Source organism: Planococcus citri, chromosome 2 (genome assembly GCF_950023065.1).
Source record: "Planococcus citri chromosome 2, ihPlaCitr1.1, whole genome shotgun sequence".
Classification (NCBI taxonomy): Eukaryota; Metazoa; Arthropoda; class Insecta; order Hemiptera; family Pseudococcidae; genus Planococcus; species Planococcus citri.
The window spans coordinates 60,240,073-60,267,575 of NC_088678.1; the positions used below are offsets into that span (position 1 = coordinate 60,240,073).

The 27,503-nt window shown below is 34.9% G+C and overlaps 1 protein-coding gene across 5 annotated transcripts in view; it reads right to left on the bottom strand.

Moving 5' to 3' along the window:
• The window catches only part of zfh2 (Zn finger homeodomain 2), a 247,387-nt gene that overhangs the window by 48,568 nt on the left and 171,316 nt on the right, over nucleotides 1–27,503 (bottom strand). The window contains exon 6 of one of the 5 annotated variants that reach the window (XM_065351954.1): nucleotides 25,468–25,789. The exons of the other annotated variants lie outside the window; for them this stretch is intronic. Within the exon in view, the coding sequence (XP_065208026.1) occupies nucleotides 25,760–25,789 (30 nt within the window). The 3' untranslated portion in view covers nucleotides 25,468–25,759. Of the gene's footprint in view, nucleotides 1–25,467; nucleotides 25,790–27,503 lie in introns of those variants that run through there. 5 annotated transcript variants of the gene reach the window in all.

The window sequence follows — 27,503 nt, forward strand, 5'->3', positions numbered from 1 at the left end:
TCATTATTATGTAGGTACTACGAAGCGTATCACTCGATTTAGTATAAATTGAATTTACATTGGAGATGCTAAAAAGAAAAAAATATCCCATCTAGAGTTGATATGCAAAGACCATGTACTCATATGCCATTTACTCTAACTAAATCACAAACCAGTAGGTACATAACAATACAGCAGATTGGTAATTGAAGTATGAGATTTGTTATGTGTTGTGCGTATTGGTTTAGGAATATAGTAGAGGTTGTTGGTGTACCAAAACGTAATGTAGTATTTATAAAAAGGTACGTAAATGTATTATAGGCATACTTGTGTACCTATTATCTATACGTGGTTACACTAACTTTCTAAAAATTACACCAGAATGTGGAGACAAAGAGCTAGATAGATGCATTGATGAAGGCAGGACGAAGATACAACCAAACCTAGGTATACTTTTATTCATTTGCACACCTGCGCAACACTATGTTATCTACGTGTGTTACCACAAATCACCGGATTAACAGATCGAATGTTGTGTACCTATTCGTACCATGGATGGAGTACTTTTTAATGCATTAAATCTATATTAGAGCTGTAGAGGGAACTAGACGAAGAGGAGAGTCGGTTGACCAACGAATAAGACATAGATACGAAGAATCATATACACGACCACAGCCACCGCCAAATAAGAAGAATACATATCGCGAGCTGTACTTACACCTATGTAGAAGAGGAACTACGAGTATATGTATGTGCATGCGAAACACAAGAGAGGAATGCGTTTTTATTTGTCTGGTGGGTGCGATAGATAGCTATAAGTATGGCTATAAGGCAGGCGAAATAAAGACATAATTCACAACAAGCGCAAGCGTTCGTTGCTGTAAATGGTCGCGGGCAAAACACCGATCGTCGATGGCCGAGGGTAATAAACACGGCGAGAGAAAGATGCCAAGATGTGGAAATCGAAGTGGCACTTCTTTTGCATTTTTTTTTCTTTCATTCTTTCTTTTTGTAATCGAATGTACATAGAGCATGCGAATATCGAGTTAAAAATATCGTCCGGCTGTATGTACATACAAATGCAACTTACACGTTGATTGTGCTGTATATTAGACACTATGATATCTCCATGGTCGACCAGATCTGCGACTGCGAGTGTTGTGGATATATGGGATGCTGCGCCAACAGCCAACACCGACCGGCGAGAGGCCAGGATGGTGAAGGGAATTAGCTATATGCACGTTGGAATTGCAGAGCATCGAAACGAACAAGTATTAGAGATGTTTTATTGTGGTAATTAATTATTCGCCGTGTGTATACGAGTATATAGGCAAACACACGACGAGTAAACAAGACATTGCCCAGAACGATACCGATCGTTATTTATGTCTGTAATTGGTGCGATTTTGTAAGGTTAATAAACGGCGTGTTAGAGGAATTTGCAAATTATGTAACGCAGTGGGAGATACTGCAGCCAAGATGGACGTGTTGTCGTCCTCAGAGTCGATCGAATTTGCAGAAAAAAATCGCGTGCGCCGAAAGCCATCGTCGTCGTTGTCCATTTAACGCAGGTACCGATCATCGAACTCACGCCTGCCCTAATGGACCACGCTCTCTGTTGTTCTCTCACTCTCAGCATCAGCACATCGATTTGTGACGTAACCAGTTGCGCGATGATACGTACAAATGTGCTGTAATAATAACAATAATACATAGAGAACTATGTGTCTCCTCATCATCGCGTACTTTTACCCCGCCCTCGCCCCTTCATTCTACCTTCATCGTGTCGTGTATATCTTGCTATTGTTTGAAATGGTATCAGTTTACAGACAAAAGCGAGCTATAACAAAGACCAGTGAAACCATTAAAAATATAATTAAATACAATGGCCGAGCCAGCAATGATATTTAAAAAGTAATACGCCCGAGTACACTGTACACTGTGCAGTACAAGCATAGTCGATGGCGATCGCGGTGGCGGTGGCCACCAAACGAAAAAATTCTAAATTGTAACAACTCGTCGATGCGAGGTTTTATTATAAAAACCATAATAGTGAGATCATTTCGTCAGTTTTCTCGAACAATATTTAATTTCACACGTTAATAGTTAAACAACGCGCAATACAAAAAGCCAGCAGCCGACTCTTCGATACTGGAGAAAAAAATATATTCATTTCCAGGCCACTGGTTTGGTTCGCGAACGAGAAGAAGAACAGGGAGTTGAAAAAAAAATCCGAATTGTACAGATGAGAAAAGATAATCGGCAATTACGATTTAGTATACTCGTACGTAGGTACGTCGTTTATGCCAAGTATGTATTGTAAATTTTGGTGTGTGAAATACGATGAGATATCCGGTGTGATTTGGTTGAAAGAAAAAAAAACAAACGCACTTGGAATGAGATGCAAATGTAGAGATGAGAGTGTCATAAATGAAATGGGCTTTGCAGAGGGTTTAATGATGGAGGAGAGCTGAAAAGAAGTGGGTTTTATGAATCAACAGAGATTCTAAGAGTCACCTTACTCTGATTTAAATTATCCGGGGAAAAACATGTTTCAAAACCGAACTTTCAGCTCGAGTCAGGCAGAGTTTTGAATTTGTGGGTGTAACGAGACCCAAGTAAATATGTACTTGTAGTTGAGTAAGAACCAGTTTTCAATTAATGGATGTTTTCAGACAAAAGTAAGACCTGTGTTTGAATCAGATACCATTTTCAATCAGTGGATGTTTTCAAACCTAATTAAGGACCAGTAGTTGAATCAGACACAGTTTTCAATCAGTGGGTGTTTTCAGACCCAATTAAGGAAGTGCGGTTGAATGAGACAACATTTTCAATCAGTGGATGTGTTCAGACTCAATTAAGGACCTGTGTTTGAATCAGACACCGGTTTCAATTTCAATCAGGGAGTGCTTTCAGACCCAGTTAAGGACCTGTGTTTGAATCAGACACTATTTTCGATACCATTTTCAATCAGTGGATGTTTTCAGACCTAATTAAGGACCAGTAGTTGAATCAAGACACAGTTTTCAATCAGTGGGTGTTTTCAGACCCAATTAAGAACGTGCGGTTGAATGAGACAACATTTTCAATCAGTGGATGTGTTCAGACTCAATTAAGGACCTGTGTTTGAATCAGACACCGGTTTCAATTTCAATCAGGGAGTGCTTTCAGACCCAGTTAAGGACCTGTGTTTGAATCAGACACTATTTTCGATACCATTTTCAATCAGTGGATGTTTTCAGACCTAATTAAGGACCAGTAGTTGAATCAGACACAGTTTTCAATCAGTGGGTGTTTTCAGACCCAATTAAGAACGTGCGGTTGAATGAGACAATATTTTCAATCAGTGGATGTGTTCAGACTCAATTAAGGACCTGTGTTTGAATCAGACACCGGTTTCAATTTCAATCAGGGGGTGCTTTCAGACCCAGTTAAGGACCTGTGTTTGAATCAGACACTATTTTCAATCAGTCGATGTGTTCAGACTCAATTGAGGACCTGTATTTGAATCAGACACCAGTTTCAATCAGTGGATGTTTTCAGACCTAATTAAGGACCAAGTAGTTGAATCAGACACAGTTTTCAATCAGTGGATGTGTTCAGACTCAATTAAGGACCTGTGTTTGAATCAGACACCATTTTCAATCAGTTGATGTTTTTATACCCAATTAAGTACCTGTGGTTGAATCAGACACCGGTTTCAATTTCAATCAGGGAGTGCTTTCAGACCCAGTTAAGGACCTGTGTATGAATAGAACCCTGTTTTCAATCATTCGGTGTTTTCAAAGCCAGTATGAACCTGAGGTTGAATCAGACACAATTCCTATTGGTTTATCATACCTTGTAGCTTACTAAAAAACACCAGTTATTTATAAAAAAAATACTAATAACTTGTCAAAAAAAATCTTTAATGATTTACCAAAAAGTGAGAACAATTACCAATAGGTACTTTTTAAGCTAAATTTTTCTCATTTTTTTAAAATTAGTAGTCTAATTTGGAAAGAAATATAGGTACCTACTAATTTACCAGAAATTAAAGTAACAGCAATTGAAAAAAAAAAGATTTACCAGAAATTGCTAGTACTTACCTAATTTTTGCTAAAGCTTCCTAGTATTCAATATTCATCAATATCAGGAGGGGAAAAAAATAGAATTTCATCAAAAAGTTACCGGTAAATCATCACCAAAGTACCAATAATTCATCAAAAATGACCGCAAAAACTTTCAAAAATAACTTTCTGACATTTTGTTAGATTTTTGAGTGATCTTTCTAGTAGACTTTTAAGCTAGGTATTCTTATCAAGTCTGACTACTCAAATTTTGGAAATTTGATACGATATTTTAACAACCAATTTGATTTCTTTCCAAATTTTGAAAAATCAGACATTAAATCTAAAACTCAAGTTGAAAGCAATAATTGTCTTCAATTTTGGGAGGGGAGGGGGGAGTGTTTTAAACTCACTGTTAGATGGAAAAGCATTTCCAAAATTTTCATTCCAGCTCCAAAACCATCAAAAATGTTCATAGTTGTTGTAAAAAATTATCTAAGGTTACCTATTCGTGTTTCAGGAACATTCTCAAATCCACTCAATGCATCATCAAACAGATCTTCAAAATGACAATTTTCATGAAAACCATCATTACATTCATTACCTTTCAACTCCTCAACGATGCGATTATTTTGATAAGAATTTATTTATATATCCAAACCTCTCGATATTGTACCAACGACAACGACGCCTTCTTGCAACAAAAGCCAACACTTTGAATGAATGAAAATACGCTACGATGATGAGAACGATATTTCATTCTACGACCGGGTAACGAATCGGAATATTAATCTGGCAAAGGAACTTGGACATTTTTAAAAATTCATCGCAGCATTCTTTACACTTGTCACGTGAAATATTCGAGAATGATTGATCTATAAGATCTCAAGCACGAAAAAAAAAGAAAACAAGCGAGCATGGAATTGTTCTTCGAATCGTATCTTCACCTTTTGTGGCAACTTTAGTAACTCACCCTCTCGGCGAAAGAATTGACAAAACCCTATCACAGGGTATTATTTGGAAAGAAGACAAAAACGTCGTATCGCGTTGAAAATCATTTTTTCATACCTCTTTCTCTTTTCTTCCTTATACAAGCTGTCTTTCTTTATATAATTCAAAAAAATGAAGAAAAACCCGAACCACCCCCGCCCCATCAAGTAGCGGAACTGAAAAAGCATGACACGAGCGAAGAAAATCATGACGAGAAATTGCAAAAGGGTGCGTTTGTATTTGAAAAGCACCCAAACCTATAGGAGGAGTTTTTAAAAACACCGAAGAAAGATCCGACTCAAAAGCAACGTGAAATGGGAAGAAAAAAAACGATGGCGAAAATTTCTAACTCATTCCGATACATTAAAATTCACGGAAGAACGAATTTAATTTTTAGTTGAACAACGTAAAGAGAAATAAAAGAACTCGTGAATTTCGGTGATACCCGAAGGAGCACATGCGTGTGCATAATTCTCAATTCTCTCATACGATCTCGTAGACGTTCGGAACGGGCAAAGAGAGATGGAAACCATCGAAAAGAGCAAAATACCAGTATAAGGGAAAAAATAAAAGGTAGTTGGAAATTCTTTTGTTATTTTTGTTCATCTTATATTATATGCGCGGTACGCGGAATTATTTGACAGCGGAGACGATGCGGCCATTTCTTACGTGTACGCGAAAAAAGCCCCCTTTTTATACATATACATACAAGGCTTATTATATTGCACATTGGCTGACCCTCGACCATTCCGAGCGCATTTGGCCGGTATTATATCATATTATCTATACCTTGGAGATTTTCGATGCTTCCAGGTCTCCTCTATGCACGATTGGTTAATGGTGTTATAACTTTTGGTAAATAGATTCGCGCCTTCTTCTGACTACATCAGCAGCGCATACCGTACTTATTATTACGTCCGGTTTTTAAAAACTTCTCGCATCGCATCGTTAACGTCACCCGAAAAAATGATGCTGGTTTCCTTCTCTCCTTTACTTATCCCGTCGAGATTGATGATATGCAGTTTTTTCCACCTCAGTGTGGATCTACTATGTAGAATTGAACGGGGGGTTCTTTTGAGAATGTGGTGTTGTGCAAAGATACGAAATCCTATAAGTGAGGTTTGAGGTGTATAATTAATATGGTCAATAGAACGGTAGGAGATAAGGATTTTTGCAGAAAATCATTACCAATAGGTAAATGTAAAAATGAGAGTCGATTTAAAAGAGTTGAATTGAAAAGACATTTCCAGGTATAATGAGTTCCTAGGTCTAAATTATGTTTGCAAAAGTCTTTAATTAGAGCCAGAGCGCTTAACAGATAGGTACATACTTAATGGATTTATCACAAACCTAAATACTCTAAAACTTGCATACTATGGCCTTTTTCATTCAAATATGAGCTATGGAATATCACTTTGGGGTGCGGAAATCACAATCTGCTTCAACGAGTATTGATAGCACAAAAAAGACTTGTTGGAATAATGTTTCCAAAAAGTCCAAGAGAATCCTGCAAACCACTCTTCATTGAAAGCAAGATACTAACAGTCCCATGTGAGTACATATTGCAAATGTGTATTATGGTAAGAAATAGAACAATAGAACTCAAGACACCTTCTCATACCTATGATACAAGACATTGAAATTTGGCAATAAGTGAAAATTTAAGGACAAAAAATATGCAGAATAATGTTGATTTTATGGCATCTAAAATATATAATAAAATTCCCCAGGAATTTAAATCTCTGACATCTGGTAAACTGTTCAAAAATAAACTCAAAAAATGGTTGCAGGGATATGCGTTCTACAGCATTGATGAGATGGTACAACTGGAGTAAGTTATGGTAAATTACTCCAACATGTATCATTACCTTTTCCATACGTACCGTACCCATTTATTTTTATTTTATTTAAATTTAAATGTTAGAATAATTAGTTGAAATGCTGTACATTCACTTAATTATAAGCTGACTTTGTAAATGCAGCATAGCTGCCCATTGCAAAAATTAACGATTTAAATTGATTTGATTTGATATTTGATTCCATAAACCAGGGTAAGTATTGTAAAAAAGGGAAGGATTAAAAAACTGAAAAATTCCATACCTATTTTGTTAAAATTTCATCACTTTTTGATGTTTTTTAAAGGTGATTTCAATACTTTTTGGTTTTTTAGTTACGTTTAGTCTTTTAATACGTTTTGAACACTTTACCGTCACTAGTTTCAACTCTTTATTTCTTGTATTTTTATGTCATGTTAACATGTTTTCAACACTTTTTCATAAAATTTTTGTTAAATTTTGCTGGAATTTCTGATTTTCTCCCACTTTTGAAGATTAGTCAATTCTATTAACCAAATGAAATGCTCTTTCCTATTCTAATAAGTAATATAAGTTGCATGTAAGAAGATACGTACAAATTGTTCTATCTCAGCCAAGCTTGTCAGACCGCACTGAAAACCAGACCGATCACCGCGACTGAATCCAAAAATGCCCACAAGACTAAGTGGACCAGACTGGATCTGACTTCTCCAAAACAAATTTACTTACATCAATATTCGCCAAAAGGGAAAAAATGCCAGGAACAGACCTTGGCCCAAAGAGGACTCCAGTTACATCCAATTTTTCAAATTTTTAGTGGCAGTCTAGATGCCTATTTCAATAAAATTTCCATCATGATTCAATTTCTTTTGAAGTTTTGATATTATTCTGAAATCAAAAATCCCATTTTTCAACTCATCCAATGTGTTGGAAGTTTTTTTCTTTCTGAAAAATGAATACTGTTTTTCGAAGCTGGGCTGACCCATTCGGACTGGGCACTCAAGTAGAGGGCGCTGGTGAGCTGACAAATGTTTACATTTTTCAGATGGGGCTTTTCTTATCAGCATTTATGGAAGCATCAATTTCAAGGGTTAAAACTGAAAAAATAATTTGATGTACAGTATGCTCTCGATAACTTGAAATCCAAGGGGAATGGTCATTATTCATTCAGCTTATAGAGGTTTTCGAGGTAATCAGTTTCAAGTTATGCAGGTTAGATTTTGAGAGTGTTCGAGTTATAGAGGTCTTACAAAATGAATGAATTGAGAGATATGTAAGTGCATAAAAGATAGAAGATGAGTAGAAATATTCAAGTTATAGAGGTAAACGCCCGACAACGTATGACTCATAGAGACTATCTCGCTATTTTTGGCAAAAGTTTAGCTCTGAGCCTGGACCCACCCACCGAGTTACCAAGAAAATCTCAGTGGGCCGAGACATATTTGAGCCAATGAGGTAAAAACTGGGCCGCTTAAAAAATTTCTGAATGAATTTTTATGCTCAGTGTCCTACACTTTAAAAAATGGTGGAAAAAATTTGGCTGATTAATTGAGAAGCCCAAAATCAGGGGCGCTAAAATGGGATATCTCGGTAGACCACGTGTTCTATGGGTCCGGCCCTGAAGTGCATAAAAGATAGAAGTATGAATTGAAATTTTCAAGTTATAGAGGTAAACGCCCTGCAACATACAACTTATACAGGCTTTCTAGCTATTTTCGGCAAAGTATATAGCTTCGAGTTACAACTGGTTTGTGTAGTCAATTTCAACTTATCCAAAAAAAGTTAACATTGAGTGTTACAGAGATTTCAAGGGTGGAGGTTGGTTCAGCTAATAGAGGTTTTCAAGTTGAAGAGTTTTGAGTTATTGAGAGCATACTGTACATTATTTTTACAATTATTATTGCATATTAATCATGACCGAATCATATTTTCATTTTTAACTTGTAAATTCAACGTTTTGGTAAAATACGATTGATAAGAAAAGCCCTCTCTGAACTGTCTGAAGAAGCTGGAACAATGGGCACACTAGCACCCTCTACATGAGAGACCGGTCAGAATGACCAGGATAAACATTTTTGGTCAGGACTGGACCAGACTGACCTACAGAGACAAAAAAAATCAAACAGAATGACTGGACTGGACTGGTCGAAAACTCTAAACAAAGACCTTGATTTTGGAGTGACTGCAAAACCTGAGCAGTCCTACAAGCCTGTCAACAACACATTGATGTTGATGTGGGTGTGAAATTCAACATCAACAAATACATTCACAATATCAATGTTATTTTTTAGATTTGAGAAATTTTCACAAATTTGACCAAGGTTGGTGTTGATGTAGTAGTGGACAATCAACTTTCCCATCAACATATCGACAACTCCAAACTATGGAAAAATGAATAATTGTATCAATGCCATAAAAAATTTGTTTTCCTCTTTAAACAAGATCATATTTTTAAATGTTTATTGAACTTTCAAACACTAAAACAGAAATGTTGATTCTGAAAAATTGGTTGACAAAGTTATGTAGGTAGATGTAGGTAAATTTCAAGCATCAAATTTTACAAGTCCACACTGTCCATCCACCCTTTCCCACATTCTTTCAAAGCCACACATAAGTACATATTTACATCTAGTCTTAAAATTTTCAATCACTCACCAATCGTCATAATATCAAAGGGGTGGATAGGGAGATATTTCAGGACTACCTGATAAATCCAAAATAATAAAATCTTTAAACGAAACACCTTGACAAAAATGATTGAAAATCTGCTACTTCATTCGACAGCTTGAAATTCCAACCATTCTCGCTAGTATTCTAGTTAATTCCACAATATCAAACTACCTACCCTCGTGTATCGACATTCGGTCCACTGATTAAAGAAGAAATTTGCGTTTCGCGAACAAATCCACCATTTTAACAAACTCATCGCCGCGTGAAATAAGCCCAGGTCTGTAGGTATAAAGGATAAAATAGTATACTCGTACAGGCAGGCAAATCTTTCTCTCAGGTACGAGCTTAATTAACATCTTGAAAAGACATGTAGAATTTCCATCAACGAATTATCCCTTTTTGTGAAATACTTCCACTTAATCGTCCACATCTCGAAATCTGTCTTTTCTTATACGACGATGCCGCTCTTTAGTTTCGAAAAATGTTTTAAAATCGTTACGGTGTTCATCAAAGAGATCCTCTCGATGTATCTTTTGAATGAAACACAGCTCGTCTCTCTCTCTCTTCTTTACTACCCTTAATTTACAACAGGTAGATACCGTATATATTTTTAGAAAATACAAAAAAAAAAAGGGACAGATGAGTATTTTTTATCTTCTTCTTCTATTATTTTACCCATAGTTTCTGTGCTTTCTCTTCATTTACTTCATAATGCTTTCTCAGGTGTGTAAACTCGTCAAGTTCTTCAATCGTGTGTGCCTATGGTTGCCATCAGGGTTGGTTTGTATCCTTTTAGTTGTATTTACGAATCGATACATACGCCGCACGTTTTGCTTTTTGTTCAAACATGCTAAAAATTAGTTCTACGACTGCTAACGACAGCCAGCTTCCCTTTCATAAATTTAATTTTTTATCCATTATTATATTTTGTAAGTTGCAATATATTGTAATCGCGTGTTTTTTTCGCCATATTTCAAAAAATAAAAAAAAATCCATACCCTTTAATTCGTTATTGGCAAAAGGCTGATTAGTTTAACAGTATTTTCATTTGAAAATATAATAGAAATATCATTCGTCGATAATGTAAACGAGACCTTTTGTTATTTTGCGTAAAAAAACGCATAAACCACCCTTTGATTTTGGTCTCTTTTTTTTAAAAACTACGATGGCAGTAAACGACACGCTTTGCAAATATATTTTAATATATTTTCCCGCGCATCGACGTTGGTTTTTTTCCCGAACAATATTTCTTCTTTTTAACCGGATCCGTTCGAAAATCGAATTATTTTCGCTAGTTCATTAATCAAATACGTTAAGGCGCATCCGTTGTTTTGTACCCCTTTTAGCAGTATTTTTTTTATTTTCGTTTTTTTTATTATTATTTCGCTGATGGCTGTGTATAGATTTTCATGTACATGTACGAAGCAAGTGGGTGACACCATCGCTTCGACACGAGGGGGTGAGGCAGCGAGCAGGGGTCGCTGTTTTTTTTATTATATAAGCGAATGTTTTTTTATTTATTAACGAGCTCGAATTTTTTTTCCTCATATATACGACTCTCTTCTCTCCTCCCATCCACCCCCATAAGTTTTGTTCATTTTGTCGCCGAGTCTCTCCCCCTGCCCTGCTCCTGGCGCATTTTTTAGGCTCGATTCGTGTAACTGATACTGTTTTTTTCTTTAAAAACTAAATGTTAGTTTAGGGATTGATTTTTTTTTTTTACTTCGCCAAGTACAGTACAAAGGCTATACACGATAAAAGGGTAAAATGGACCGTTGTGTGGAAAATGCGCTGCGCTTTGCTTTGGGGAGGGAATGCGGCAGTTTGAAATAAAACGGGAACTTATAATGGTTATTCCATATAATAGTGTTCTGGCTGCTTTTGCCTTTAGTTTAGGTTGTTTTTTTTTTTTACTATGTACTTTTGTCTCGCTCTATTCCGAGTGTTTTTTTTATTTTTCTGTGCATTCTCCATCTTGGTCTGTTTAGTTGTTTTCTTTTCGATTTTTTTTCTGCTCTGCTCTCTCGCTCTCTCTGTCCGACTCTAAATTACAACGAGGGATTCTCGATTTCATTTCATAAATCATGTTTTCGCTCTCATTACCGCCAAAGCCAACCCGACCATTGGCAATAAGGTTCTGTGTGTTATTTTTTAGTGATTTTTTTTGTCCTCGTATCTGGAGCTGAACTTATCGAACGTTTTAATTTGCTAGAATGGTAATAAGGTCTTTTTTCTGGTGGTTGTATGTTTTCCTTCGTTAGTCGTCCTTTTTTCCTGGATGATTTTATTGCCACGTACACGTGCTCATATCTGTAAAGGTTCGGGTTGAGTGAAGCGTGAGAGGAGAGGGGTTCAAGTTGATGATACCAATGCGATGAGTTGCACAGCGAGATTTTATAGCCAGGAATTTTACGAAGGGGTTGAAATTTTTCCAACGAAGGAGGTACCCAGATGACAGAACAAATTTTGAACCGGACAGAGCTGAATCGAAAGAAAATGCAAAAATACATCAGTCAAAATTTCGGGTGCTGATTTTTTTTCGATTTTTGGTGAATTTTCAAAAATCAAATTTGCCTCAAAAATAAGAAAAAATCAAAATTTCACCAAATTGACCTGGAAAGCTGAATTGATTGGAACGGTTTAAAACAATTTGGAACCGTTCTGGAGTCTGCAGTTGAAATTTCAAGTGCTAAATTGTTTTTTTCGATTTTTTGGTGAATTTTTAATAACCAAGTTTGGCCCAATGGGATAAAAAATCAAAATTTTACCAAATTGAGTCGTTCAAAAATCAGCTGGAGGCTCCAGAACTGCTCAAAACGGTTTGAAACCATCTTCATACGATTCAGGAGGTCGAAAATAGACTACATACCAAATTTCAGCTTTCTAGGTCAATTTGGTAAAATTTTGTTTTTTTCCAATTTTTGGCCCAAATTTGAGTTTTGAAAATTCACCTCAAGCTAAGAAAATGAAATTGCAACATCATTATTCACCAAAATTTTCGCTTCAAAAACCATAAACCATCTCATCTCCCTCCTCCCTCTCCTCCTCCTCACTCTCAACACCAAACATCTCCCACCACTCCGCAAGCTGCATCATCTCCGCTCCAATTCCGCATACTCAACCTATAGGACCACTTTTTTCTCGCCAAGAAATTGCACACATAAATTTGTAGACACTTTTAAAACCGCATATGGCAGCTGCCCTTGGTATAAACACAACAAACCCATCATGCTATCACCTCGATATGATTTTTAAAATGCGGTACTATTTGGCTGGCATTTTATTAATTACCTAAATTATCTAGGTAGACGCTAGGCGAGCATCTAAAATACACATAACACTGGCAAGCACTCGAGATGGAACTCGTACTACAACATTTCATTCTTCACAACGAGCCTCTCTCTCGCCTCTTATTTTCAATTAATGATCTAGTGCGAAATAGTATAAAACGAAGAAAAAAAACCAGAGTCGGGTACAGGGGAGGAGTTCTTTTCCGCACACTTAGTTTTGCTATATCCTAGATATTAGAGAAGACGCGACGCCTTCGAAATAAATTCTATAAAATTATTACCCGGTATAATTATACCGGTGTCGCCTCATCGTATCATTCTACATAGATATGCGCATAACGTGTTCGATTTAATATCCTCCTAGGTGCGGAATGGCGCTGCAAAGGGTGAGGAAATATCGACAATTAATAAACGAATTTGTATGCCGAATAGATATAATATACTCGTGAATAGTGAAAAAAAATCGTCGAATAAAATAATCCAACACGAGATGCTCAAGTTTTAGATTCTCTTTTTCTCGGTCGTGATCCTGTCAACATTGTTAAAAGATGTAACACGACGTGCTAAATTCGGCCGCGCTTTTCGATCGTAGCGTCGTTAAAAAGCGTCAAAAAACAAGTTACACTTCGTATACGTAGATTTAGCTGGAAGTGAGGGGGCTGAAGGGGCCAATAGGGCGAGAGACCAACAGTTAAATAATTTAAATCTTCAATAATCGTAAAATATGCTATTTAATACTCTTCGCCAGATGATTTTTTTTCTTCTTCAACTCTCCAATATAGGTACACTTTTTAACGAGCTTAAGTTCGCGTTATGACTTTATGTTATCGCGTCGAGGAAAAAACTATACATTGGGTGATTCGATTCTGCGAGTTTGGGCACTGGTTCCCAATTTGTGTCTCGAATTGGGGGTTTTGAGAGATTGGAGGAATTGAAAAGGGAAATGAGGAAGATACAGCAACCTATATCAATGCAGATAAGATCTTTTCGTCGTGAAGAAAATGATCAAATTTTACGAAATTCATCCAAAATTTTATGGATGCCTTTTAAGGGAGTCTTATTAATTTTATCGAACTTGATAAACTTTCATCAAACTTTTTAAAATGATATTTCAAATGCAATGTCAAAGATCAGTAAATTCATCAAATTTGAGCAAAAAAAGAATATGAAATCAAAAAAGTTCAACAAAGGAGTAGGAATTTTCATCAGTTTTAAACGATTTCATCATTTCTACAAAAATCCATCAAACTTTTATTGTACCTATAAATTTCACATAGGTACTTAATTTCACATACTTAATCATCAATCAATATTATCAATTTTTCAAGCTAATCAGATAAATTCATCATAGGTATGTGATCGAATTGTATGATCATCAAGATGAAGAAAACCCACCGACTTGCTCAACATTTCATCATATTTACAGGAATTCATCAATTTTTGTCAGTTCCACAAACATCAGCTCATTTTCTGAAGAGTTATCACCTTCATATCGCAATTATTTTTTCAATCTGATAACTTTTTATCAATTTTATTACTTAGATACCTACACACAAAAATGCAAAAATCATTGATCGTTTTTGATCCATTTTGAAATATTTTATGATTTTTTTGTTTTTATGACCATTTAGTTTTTACATCAACATTAACATTTCACCACATTTCATCAATAACATAAAAATTCAACATTCATTCACAATCAATTTTACAACATTCTGTCAATTTTTTCATTTTTATGACAATTTTCATCAGATGTGAAACATCATCAAATTTCACCAGTTGCACAGAAATTGAATAATTTCTTCTTCAATGATCCTTGAAATAATTCATCATGAATATTTTTTCATGTTTCATAATTTGCTTGTCAAATTCATCATTCATAAATTCATAATAAATTTGTTTAATTTCAAAGTAGGTAGATTTTATCAAAGTAGAATATGAATTTCAGCTATTTTTACAGCATTAGGAGAACCTTCATAAAAGTCTGGAGTCATCCTGCATCAGTGGCGTAGCCAGGGGGGGCGAAGGGGGCCATGCCCCCCCCTTGAGAGCGAAAATTTGAAAGAAAACATGCAAAAATGGACGTTTTTTCGTTGTTTGGACCCATTTTTCCAAAAATTTTCGCTCTCGCTTCACTCGAGCAGTAGTTTTGCCTTCATTTTCCTGAAATCACCACACATTACAATAGATTTCCAGAAAATTACCCCTCATTTCAATTTTTCATGCCTAAAAATCTGGTTTTGCCCCCTCCTTGAGAAAATCCTGGCTACGCCACTGTCCTGCATTGATCAATTCATCAAAAATGAATGACACTTTAATCAAAATGTTGAATCTTATTTTAAAAGGCTATAAAAGTTCATTTTTGATGAATTTTTCACGTGATATTCCAAAACTCGAGTTTTAATAATCAAAATTTATTATACTTTCACAATTATCACTTCCATTAATTATGTACCTATACTTTATCCAGTGTGATATCAAATCATCAAATTTCTCCAATTTTTCAACAGGTGATTCCATTTTATTTGAGTAAAATCACATCAAATTGTACATTGCTTCGCCAGGTACTTCAAATAACTTTGATCTCATCACGTGTTTCATCAGTTTTTGAGGAATTCATCAAGTTTTATGGAATTCATAATTTTTTCAAAATTTCATCAAATTACCTTGATTTTAGGATTTTTTTGTCATCATCATCAATTTCATCATCATCAAAGTCACAAATTCCATCAATTTTGAAAGTCTGATCAAATTAGTTCATATAGTGATAATTTCCATGACAAAATGACAATTCAAGATTCACTGGCAATGTAAGTATTTTCATCATTATCATCAACAACATCATAATCATCATCATCATCATCATTATTATCATCATCACATCACAAGTTTCATCAATTTTCAATGTCTGACTAAAGTAGTTCAATTATACGTACAAATATTAGTAATAATTTCTACGACAATTCAAAATTCACAGTTACTGTAATTTCATAACTTTTACAACGATTTGTCAAATTTCATCAATTTCATCATCATCAACATCATCATCATGATCACATGTTTCATCAATTTTCAATGTCTAATTAAATTAGTTCAATTTTACACACAAATATTAGGTAGTGATAATTTCTACGACAATTCAAAATTCACAGTAGCCATAATTTCATCACTTTTACTAAGATTTGTCAAATTTTATCAATTTCGTCATCATCAGCATCATCATCATCATCATCATCATCATCATCATCACATGTCTAATCAATTTGCAATGTCTGATTAAATTAGTTCAATTATGCGTACAAATACCTATATCAGTGATAGTTTCTGCGACAATATTCAAAATTCACAGTTACCATAATTTCATCACTTTTACAAAGATTCATCAAATTTGATCAAAATTTCATCATAATCAGAATCACATCAATCTTTACATCAAATATTAAAATATCATTAAATTGGTTCGATTTTACAAGTATAGGTATTTTTGATCATTTCCATTACAATTTGGAATTCTTTGTCACAGTAATTCCTCAGTTCTTCTAATGAAAATCACCAAATGTCATCATCATATAATACATTTCATCATTTTTTTCAAATTTCATCAAATTACCTACCTTGGTTTGATTTTACAGATACATAGGTATGTATTAGGTACCTATTAAAAATAATGATCACTTCCACAACAATTTAGGATTCTCTGTCGACATTTCATCAAATTTGCAGAAATTCATCAAATATCAACCTTATGATTATTTTCATCATAAGCAGGGCTAAGAATTCATCACTACCTACCATTCACTTTAACTGATTTACATATTGATTTTCATCAATTTTTTCACAATTTTATCCAATTTATTCAGCCCCTGAATATCAATACCTAGATCATTGATACCAATATTATTATCAATTTAGAATCATGCTATCATAACTTCATCAGACTTCGAAAAATTCATAAAATTTCACCAATTACATCACAGAGTCTACCATTATTAGATCCATTTTAAATTTCATAACCATTACAAATTTTATTGATGTAGCAATCTTAATCTTCATTTCTTTTGCAAACACTTTGGGCACCACCTTTCCAAGAAAAACTGTTTTCGGAAGATGATGTTCTTATAACACTAAAGGTGCGAATGCCTGGACCATTTCATCGCATACAATGTGTAAAAACAACTACCTTTTGGAAATAAGGAATTAGTTGTACAGAGTTATTACGCATTTTACGATCTGACCAGTCTACCAGGTTTGCCATTCCGTTTTCGTTCAGTCTTCGGGATATTTACGACATTGTAAATTTCCAATTAATACTTTTTTTGTGGGTCTTACGTGCGCGAGACCGTCTAGACAATGTATTCGAGAGGGCACCTTGGTCAGTGCAGCATATGCTGTAGGTACTTGATGAAGTGAATTGAATATAGCCTTAGTTTGCAGTTAAGACTACCTACCAACTTCTTGTGCAGCTAGTTACATTGTATATACATATGTACATAACACACTCAAATACATCACAACCATAAGTACGAGTATAAAGCTGCTGTTTGCTCTTCTCGCGATGGTACTCATACAAGAGGAAACCCCGAAGAAGCAAGTACCGAGTAGTAGTAGTAGGTTCGGTGATAATTACATTACATAGCAGAGGCGATGTCTGATGGAGCGCGTTAAACCAAAGGGACGTGCTAACACCATGCTTCATTGACACCGACGACCACCACCCTCTTCGCACTGTGGCCGTCTTCGCATCTCTCGACTCTCTGCTCTATCGTGTAATCGAGTTAACTAACCGAGCAACCTTCTCGCAACACATTTTTAATTTTCCATAACCATCGACCGTGAGATACGAGCGCGAGTGGAAAAGACAAAGACAGATACTCATACTCTTATGGCCTGTAAAAATCCAGCAACCGAAAGAATTAACCCTTTATGTACCGAAAGACCAACGCTCGTTCGTAATTAAGATGTATCCGACGTCGTAATCAAACATGTACCTGTGTACTAGGTCGGATAAGCACGTAAAAACCTATCGAAAGGTATAAAAAAAAGTGTATTTACCGAATTCCTTCTATCGCTGCCACTGTAACCGCGCGTATACTTTTAATTATCTCGGTCGTTCGCTTAATTCGATTCTTATACTTCTTTGCGGATCACTTGAGATGGGCTAGTGCTACCTTTCTATTGATGGATCGAATAGAAAGCTTCTGGTTTTTTTTTTTTCAAACGGTATGTTTTCCAAAACAAATTACAAATTTAGGGAAAAGTCAGCTTTCAAAAGAATCTTAGTGAACGAATGAATCACTTGATGCGTTTCTGGCGATTCTTTCCTCACTTCAGATTTCAACGAAACATTCTAGCCACAAAAAAAGTGCTTTCAAACAGAATACTTTGCTAATGATTCGAAAAATCATTAATACGGTTCATTTGAGAAATTCGATTCAGTCGTTCTTGAATGATCGAAGGTGATCGAGGATCCCCACGAAACATTTATGTCCTAAATACATAAATCACCTCCCCAGGAAGAGTCGATTCTTTTAATGATTCGAGTTCGGTCACGAATGATTGATTCAGAAAATGATTCAACAAATTTGCTTTCAACAAATCGGTGAAATATGAATCCAATTCCAAAATGTCATTCAAAATCTATTCAGACAGCCATAAAAATTCATAAATTTGACCACAGAGTAATGATTCTGTCGTTCGCGAGCAATTCGTTCAAAATTTATGAAATCGTTCGTGAACGACTTCATTATTGTTTAAAACTGGACGGTTTTTCTTTGAGATGAAAGCAACCCTTTAAAAGTATTCCTATCACAAAAAAATACTGAATTCAATTCAGTAAATCGTTCGCGAACGAATGATTCACTCTGCGTTTTATTCATTTAAAAATCTACGGAAAAAAGATCTGACAACGGAAAAAATTCATAATCAAGTCACAAAAAGACGACTCTGTCGTTCGCGAACGATTTGTTCGGAATTGATAGAATCGTTCGCGAACGAATATAACTTTTTTGAAATAACGCTTGAAATTTTGTTCTTGAAATTTGAAAGTAAGCAGATTCACACGTTATGAAAACTGACAATCGCAATTCAGCGAATCGTTCACGATACAATTGACTCATTCTGCGCATTATCGTTCAAAAATTTTTTGGAAAAATTGATCAAACAGCCGCTAAAGTTCATAATTCAGTCACAGAGTAATGATTCGATTGTTCGAGAACGAATTGTTCAGAAGTTATAAAATCGTTCACGAACGAATTCATCTCTATTCAAAGTTCACCCTCAGGACTTTCTCGCTTAAATTGAAGCCTTGAAGGTAGTAGATCATTTTTCCTCAAAGAGAAAAACATTGATCACAGTTCAGTGAATCATTCGCGAACGAATTCATCCTCGTTCAAAATTTACGTTCGAATTTTTTTTTCTTCGCGAACGAATGATTCTTTATGCGCACTGATGATTCAAAAACATGTTTGAAAAATTGAATTGATCTGACAGGGGCGAAAATTCAAGTCCAAGTCACAGAATTACATTTCTGTCGTTCGCGAACGATTTGTTCGGAATCAGTCAAATCGTTCGTGAACGAAGGACTCATCATGCCTGCGCACTATAGTTCAAAAAAATCAAGGAAAAAACAAAAAATTCATAATTTGGTAACAAAACAAAACCATGCTTCTATCGTTCGTGAATGATTTGTTCGGAATTGATGAAATCGTTCGCGAACGACTTCATCTCTGAATTTTGATCGGAATTTACACAAAGAAATTTTTTATATGAGGTAGGAAATCAATAATTTTTCCTCATTGTGAAAAATATCGATTAAAATTCAGTGAATCGTTCGCGAACGAATGACTCAATCTGTGCATTAGGTACCTATTTGTTCAAAAATATCCACGAAAACTTGATTTGAAAGTAATGAAAATTCATAATTTTGGTAACAAAGTGTGATTCTGTCGTTCGTGAATGATTCGTTCAGAATTAATGAAATCGTTCGCGAACGACTTCATCTTTGAGTTTTGACCGAAATTTATACAAAGAAATTTTTTATATGAGGTAGGAAATCAATAATTTTTCCTCATTTGTGAAAAATATCGATTGAAATTCAGTGAATCGTTCGCGAACGAATGACTCAATCTGTGCATTAAGTACCCATTTATTCAAAGAAATCCAGGAAAACAGAAAACTTGATCTGACAGTAATAAAAATTCTTAATTTAGGAATTAGGAAACAGAGCGATGCTTCTGTCGTTCGTGAATGATTCGTTCGGAATTTAAAAAATCGTTCGCGAACGAATTCATCTTCATTTAAGGCCGCACTTGGAATTTTTTCGTTCAACTTGAAAGTAATTATTTTTCCCTTTAAAAAAGAACTATTGATTTCAATTTTGCAAATCGTTCGCGAACTAATGATTCATTCTGCGCATTATTCGTTCGAAATCGACAGAACTAAAACTTCTGACGAGTTTTGAATCAATTAATACGACTCATTCAACAAATCACTCTTCAGCAAAACTCGCAATCTGCTTCTCTTGAATCAACCGAAAAGATGGACGAAATCGTTCATTTCAAGAACCCTAAGTTTAAACCATTTTTCCGAATACCAGTTACCTCCGCAAACTAATTGAAAACCCTCGCCAAAAAAAAAGAGAAGAAAAGACATTTCGTGATAAACGAGCCAAACACCGACCAAGAAAAAAAACCACCTCTAGAAAAAAAAATATTCACGTAGATGCAAACTCATTGCGAACATTTCCTTATACTCCGGGTCGCTCTTCAAGAGAACAGATTAAGCTCCGGCAATGCCTTATACTATTCCAGGATACGCAACCCGCAACATAACACATTTCTTCCGGAACACGAGGAAAGCGAGAGTCTCGAGGAAATTTATTCTGCGGGTACGTCAACTCGTGGCAAAGAGGAAAGGAGACGTTGAGATAGGGGAAAAGATACATTTCGTAGATACGAGGCTTCGTACTCGTACACTCGCACATTAGTCCTGTCCTTTTTTTCTTCCCCCTCATCCCTTTTCATCCCACAAGGTACAAATATACCATACATATAAGGGTTGCCAGCCCAACGAAAGGAAAGCAGCTTTTTTAGTGCTCGGGATAGGGTTCGATGCTGATAAGAATTATCTACGCGATCCCCCTATGCATTTTTATCCTTCGGCTTCGACTTCGACTTCTCTACCTCCTTCAAATGTCGCCAATTTGTATACCGCGAGTGCGCCTACAACATAACGCGGTGGAATTTAAATGAACGTAGGGAAAACCTCCTCGAGAATGGCGTCGAATTTGCGAGCAGATGGTGGAAAAACGACGACGTCGTAAAGATATACTCGTACATCTTATATAGCCAGTTCTGGGCGTCTTTAAAAAAGGTGTTACGTCGAGCGTTAATTACCTATCTTAATGGCGTTCTTATTCGTCGGCTTATTTACCATCATCGAAGAGTAAATCCCACCCGTAGCGTTTCTACTTTTCGCACCACACACAGAGAAGAGTCACTTTGTGAGACGTATTCCACCATCTCATCTCTCAGGCACACGCGCGACTTAACTGGCAGAAAAAAATTACCCGAGTGACGATAATTTTCCGCTAATTCGTTTCCAAAAGGTGTCTCTTCTTACCTCACCCCACGTCCATCCTATTCACCATTTATTCTAATCGACTGTATACATACATAATAGCCGAGTATTAAGTATATGGGTATTTTACACGCTCTAAAAAATATCCTCATCTGTTTCGAACCGAACGCAACATCGCATCGTTTGCGCGCATAATTAACGCCGCCACAGCTACGTATATTTTATTGCACTACGACATGACGACGACGATGGCGGTACGAATGCGAAAATTAATACCTAATATTGCGTCGCTGTACGAGTACAAATCACACGCTGCCCGGTGATAATTAATTCGATCGATAAATCGCCTCTCCCCCGACCCCCATCTTCAGCGACACCGCGGTAATTGCCGACGCGTTATTTATCTCTGTTACGTAAGACGGATTCGGAAGGTGTGAGGTGTGCTTGTGCTAGATTTCGTAATAGATACTGCCTAGGTATATTTTCATTTTTTTTCTCTCTTTTTTTGGCTTCCATGTACAGTTCTGTTCTAAGTGCCTATCTGTAGTATCCATACTGGTAACTGCTTCATAATAAGACATAGATAATTGGGTTATACGAAATCGTTTTATATAGATATTATACATTGGAACTCTCTTTTTTCCCTTCCTGACCCCCCTTACCCGCTTAGAGAGCAAGATTTTACTTATTTAAACGTCAGAAATTATCGTTAATTACAAGCACGTCGCTACGAGATACTTAATAATACGATTTTTATGGTTAATTTCTTACTTCGCGAGCATATCGTAGCGAAAAACGATCGTTGAAATAATTTAATTATGATTTTTTTTCCTCGACAAATCGCCGGAGGATTGTTCAGTGGGTGGAAAAACAATAGAACTGAGAATTCCCTCATTTATGGAATAATAATTCACCAGACCTGCAGATGAACCAATATTTTAAATATTTTAAAAAATGAAAATTTTCAGTCATTAGCTTGGTAATCCTGATTTTTGAAATTATGGGGGGGGGGCAGCACAATAAATGTTTGGAGTTTCAACAAAAAGTCCAAGATTTTTTCAAATTTTTCTCTCAGTTTTCACCTCCCTCTCCCCTAGAAAAATACCATTCAACGAAACATGGACATAACCTGAATATTTTACAAACATGCTCAAAATGAAAAAAAATAAATAAACGAAAAAAAAACCTTTCCGATAAACTGAAAAAAATACGAATTTTCAAAGAGAAATGCGACACTTTTTGTAATACCAAATTTTTTACACTTTTGGTCACATTTTGTCACATGCAGAAAAATACAAAAATGAAAAACGAAGAAAATTAAAAGGTACCTAAAAAAAAAGAAACGAGCTCAGTGAATTAAAAAAACATGAAAATTACCACAAAGCTCACTATTTATTCATTTTTTATACATTTCGAGGTGAAATAACTACCAAAATTTCTGTCCTACCACCTTCCATTCACCCATTGGGTGGACAGATAAAGGGAGGTGCTCGCAATTTTTACGTTTTGATGAACTTTTCACTAAATTGACAATTTTTGAGGACTCGTATCACGAAATAGATTAAACTTGGAGTAAATTTGTTTGCGAGGCTTGAAAGAGAATAGATCGAAGATTCAGAATCAATAATCAAATCAAAAAATCTCATAACAGGGCTTTCACTTAGAACACTCAATTTTTCTTCATGAATAAAAAAGTCTAAAGCAGCCATTTTCAAAATTTGAAAAAAAAATAGGTATAAATTTGGTTATCAATTTTCAAAGTGGGATCTCAATACCCAGAGGGGTGAGGAGGGGAGGGAAGGGGGTACAAAGGCTGATAATTTTTATAGAAATTCATTTTTAAAAAACTTCGTAAAATAATGAAGTTGCATAATATTGATTGTTACTGATTCAAATGTGATGAGTCCAAATATTCATTTATTTTCCAAACCAACGAGACCACCCCCCTCCCCTACCAACAATGTTTCAAATACGGCCAAAGTTCGAAAAAAAAATTCAAAATGTCTCTTGATGCATAACTTATTAGGTTTTAGAAGGTTCTGAGCTTCAATATTAGCTCATTTTTGGATTCAAAAAATAAATAAATAAATAAAAAATAATAATACATAAAATGAAATAAAATTGACAAAATTAGTGTGACATTTAGATTCCTACTGATTTTTTTTCTTACACTTATTTATTTTTTTAAGACCCCCTAGCGCCCTCAAAGCTCACAAAATTTTGAAAAAAAGTACGAAAAATTTAAAAAATGAGATGAGACGCGATGATTCTCAAAAGGAGATGGCAATTATTTGAATCCAAAGTTGGAACAAATCAAAACATTTTACACCAAATTTTTTCTCCTCATAAAACGTGATCTATTTTTTGATCGACAAATTTAATTAAAAATCATCGAGAACATGGAAAATTTTTTTAGATGGGAACTTAAACTTTTTTCAACATCGCAAAAGCTGTTAAAATTTAACAAAAATAATTTTGAAACATCATAAAACAAAATTAGAAGAAGCCAAAAAAAAAAAATGCAATAAAAATCAGATAAAATGTCTTTAAGATAAGAAGTTTGAGACCCACTAAATTATTACGAAAAAATTTTGAAACGAGGTGAAAATTTCACAAAAATTGGTAAAATTTACCAAAAAAATTACTCAAAATATTAAAAAAAAAGAAAAAAAAGACTTTTTGTAGAATCATGTAGTACTAAACTTGAGATCAAAATTCAATGAAAATCGTAGAAAATCGTAGGAAATGTCACAAAAATTCTATAAAACTTTATAAAACTCAATTGCAATACTTTCAAAAAAAATAAATCAATAAAATAAAATTTTGCAAAAGTTGACTCAAAAGTGGTAAGAAAACACAAGTTAAATCTGAGCTCTGTTTGAAAAAATGTTGAAAAACTGAGTTAAAACCAAACAATTTTTTTTAATTTTGAAAAATTGAACCAAAATTTTCAAGAAATACCCACAGCTTATTTTTAATTTTCATAAGATCTCTTTTTTAAATTTATTAAAAAATCAAATTTGAAATTCTTAAATCACTTTTAATCAGTTCATTGACCTTTCAGATTTTCTCGAACCTATCAATCAGCAACAAACACAGAAATCACTCCACAGCAAGAGAAATGTCAATTCTTTCAAAAACGATTCGATCTCTATATATTTTTATAAAGTTCTCCATTTTTCACAAAATACACACCAGATTTTTAGCGAGAAACGAGAGGATTCTTACCTTTTTCTTCATTATTACTTACCTATTTGTTCAACCTATATTCCACTTTATAGATTTGGGAACGATGAGGAATCGAACATTGCTTCTTTCCAATCAATAATACATAGTACTTACTTTTGATTAAAATCAATCCGTATTCTTAGCATTATTCAATTTTTTCAATTTTTTTTCATCAAATTGTCTACTAAATGAAACCTCCATGAATCCATATCTCCCCAAAACGGTTCATTGGAATCCATTTTCACTAATTTTCAAACCCCATAAATCTCCACTTCACCAACAAAATCCGTAGAATTTTCCACCCAGCCCGTATCTTTCCATCACATCACACTCGCTCCTCTCACCGGACACCCCCTTCCCCACCCTAAAAACCCCCTCCAAAAAAAAATCATAAAAAAGCGTGAAAAACCAAAACAAAAAAAACGAAAATAAAAAATCAAAGCAAAAGCGCATCTAAACAACTTAATTATCACTTTATTAGCCGTCATATGCACCTTTCGGTACCAGCATAAGGAACACAAAAACATTTTAACAAAATAAAAATACTTAAAAATGACGAAAAAAAAGGAAGGAAAATAAAAATAGACAAAAAAAATAATAAAAGAAAGACAAAAATAAAAAAAAATCGTACAAAATGAAAAAAAAATCGTAAGAAACATGATATTTATAAGAAATAGAAAAAAAAATAATCGATCGACGAACAAAGAGAAACTGTACAATAGCAAAATCATAATAAAAAAAAATTCGAAAACAAAAAAAAATAATAAAAAAAAACGCAAATAGACAAAATGTACATACTTATACATTACATCGAAGGTAAAATACAAAAGAAAGAAAAAAATAAAAAGCAAATAAAAATCGTGTAAAATATACACAAATCATAATAAAAAAAAAAAGAGAGAAATTCAAAAAAACAGAAAGAAATCTGTCGATAATAAGTTAAATGAATAAATAATTCGAGAAAAAAAAAGAGTAGATTGCAACAGAGAGATTATTAAAATAAATTAAAAAAACAGCGCTGTGTCCATCATACCATATCTCATCATTGCCCATTATTGAGTCCGCACACATGAAAATATACGAGTAAATCGATTGTTGTAGTCATTTCCCTTTTCCTCTTTTTTTTTATATACTGGTAAATCGGAGGAGATTTACGTGTGTACTACAGCAAAATATTACGCCTCTTTAGTTCCTGAAATTGGCCAAGGTGAAAAAAAATTCGTTATGAAAAAAATAATAAATAAAAAAAAACTTAATAAAAAAAATAATAAATAAAGTACCATCTTCCTTGTTATTATTAAGTTATAATGTTAATAAACTGATGCAAAATTAAAAATTCGAGTTAAAAAAAATTAAAAATTATTTACAAGACAAAAAAAAATGCATTACCATTAACTACGAGCATACCGTCAATATTATCTTACACGTTAAAAATCGCTCCATTTTAGTACTCACTTGACCAAAGAAAAAAAAAGACTAACTTTTCGAACGAAAAAAAAAAAGAAAAAAAAAACAGAGGCCCAATCGAACGCAAAAATGAAGGCGTAAGGGAAAAAAATACATACAGGAGGAGAAAAAAAACCTATCGTTGAAATAACTTAAGGTAAAAAATTGACTGGAAACGTGATCCACATTTTTAATCTAATCCAATTTCCTATTTTTATGCCTCCCTTCTGCGGGCCATGGCCAATCTCACGCTGCTCGTACCAGTCTGTCTCTTACTTTCTCATTTCGCTATCCGCACACAACACACATACCCCTGTTCTTTCCATTACCTACTATTTCGGGTCATTATTCAAAAATGCCAACAGCAAAGGCTCGCCAGAACCATCATCGGGGTAAAAAAAAATTAATTCTCGTCGACTCCCCTCCTTTGGGGATACCTCTCTCTCTCTCTGCACGTGGTAAAAAACACACCTTCATTTTTCTCCAGTCGACTTTCTTATATTCCATAGCTCTCTTCATTTCGTCAGTTTTTTTATTTCTTCCTCGAGGTTGGAAAATTCTACGGATTTCGAAGACATGCACCAATCAGGCCAAAGTATTGTTTTTTTTTCTCATCTTTCGACGAATCGAATCGATTACACAACTCCCAATCAAACCCCAATCGATCACAGTGCAGATTTGTCTCATCGACAATACGATAAAAAGCATCTTCACCATGATGGCAGAGTTCGTTGCCATTTTCCAGCTTGGTCAATATTCGATTCCACCAATCACCAATTCGTAAAGTGACAAGAATTAAAAAAACCTTCGTATCATTGTTCGAGCAACTCGTCGTGATTAAATGGTCACGGGCTAGGGGGACATCGATACCGCCATTTGTCTTTTTCACATTTTTTTTTCTTCTTCCTTCAACGTCTCTCTATTTTAACATCCATAAGTTTATGCCACAACAGAACAGCGCAGCTAGTAAAGCTACACAACAAGAGTATCTAATCCACAACCCATTAGACACGCGGATATATTTTCCCGTTTTTCTTTTTCTGTCGTCGTGGCTGCTGCTGCAGTTCTGCAGCTATCGCCAGAGTCTCCTCTCTCAGCTCCTCCATTGTTAATAATAATCATCGTCGTAATAATAATCCATTTTATAATTGGAAAATATCTTCGTTCCCAGAGTCGACTCTTATTCTACGTACGAGCACACAGTGTATATGCTCGATTTACCGCATATTTTTCCCCCTCCCCCCTCCGCTCCTTACACACTCTAGCTTATTGCCATTGCCTCTTGTGCCTCTGTCTGTAGATATCTGTAGGTACACCTCGAGCGTAATTTTCTTCTCCTCGTTCGTATATAGAATAATGAAAAATACCGAGAGAGTGTGGATAAGAATAATACGAGTAAAAAGAGAGACAGAGATGCGGATACGCGAGTGAAGAAAAAAACACATACACACCAATTGACT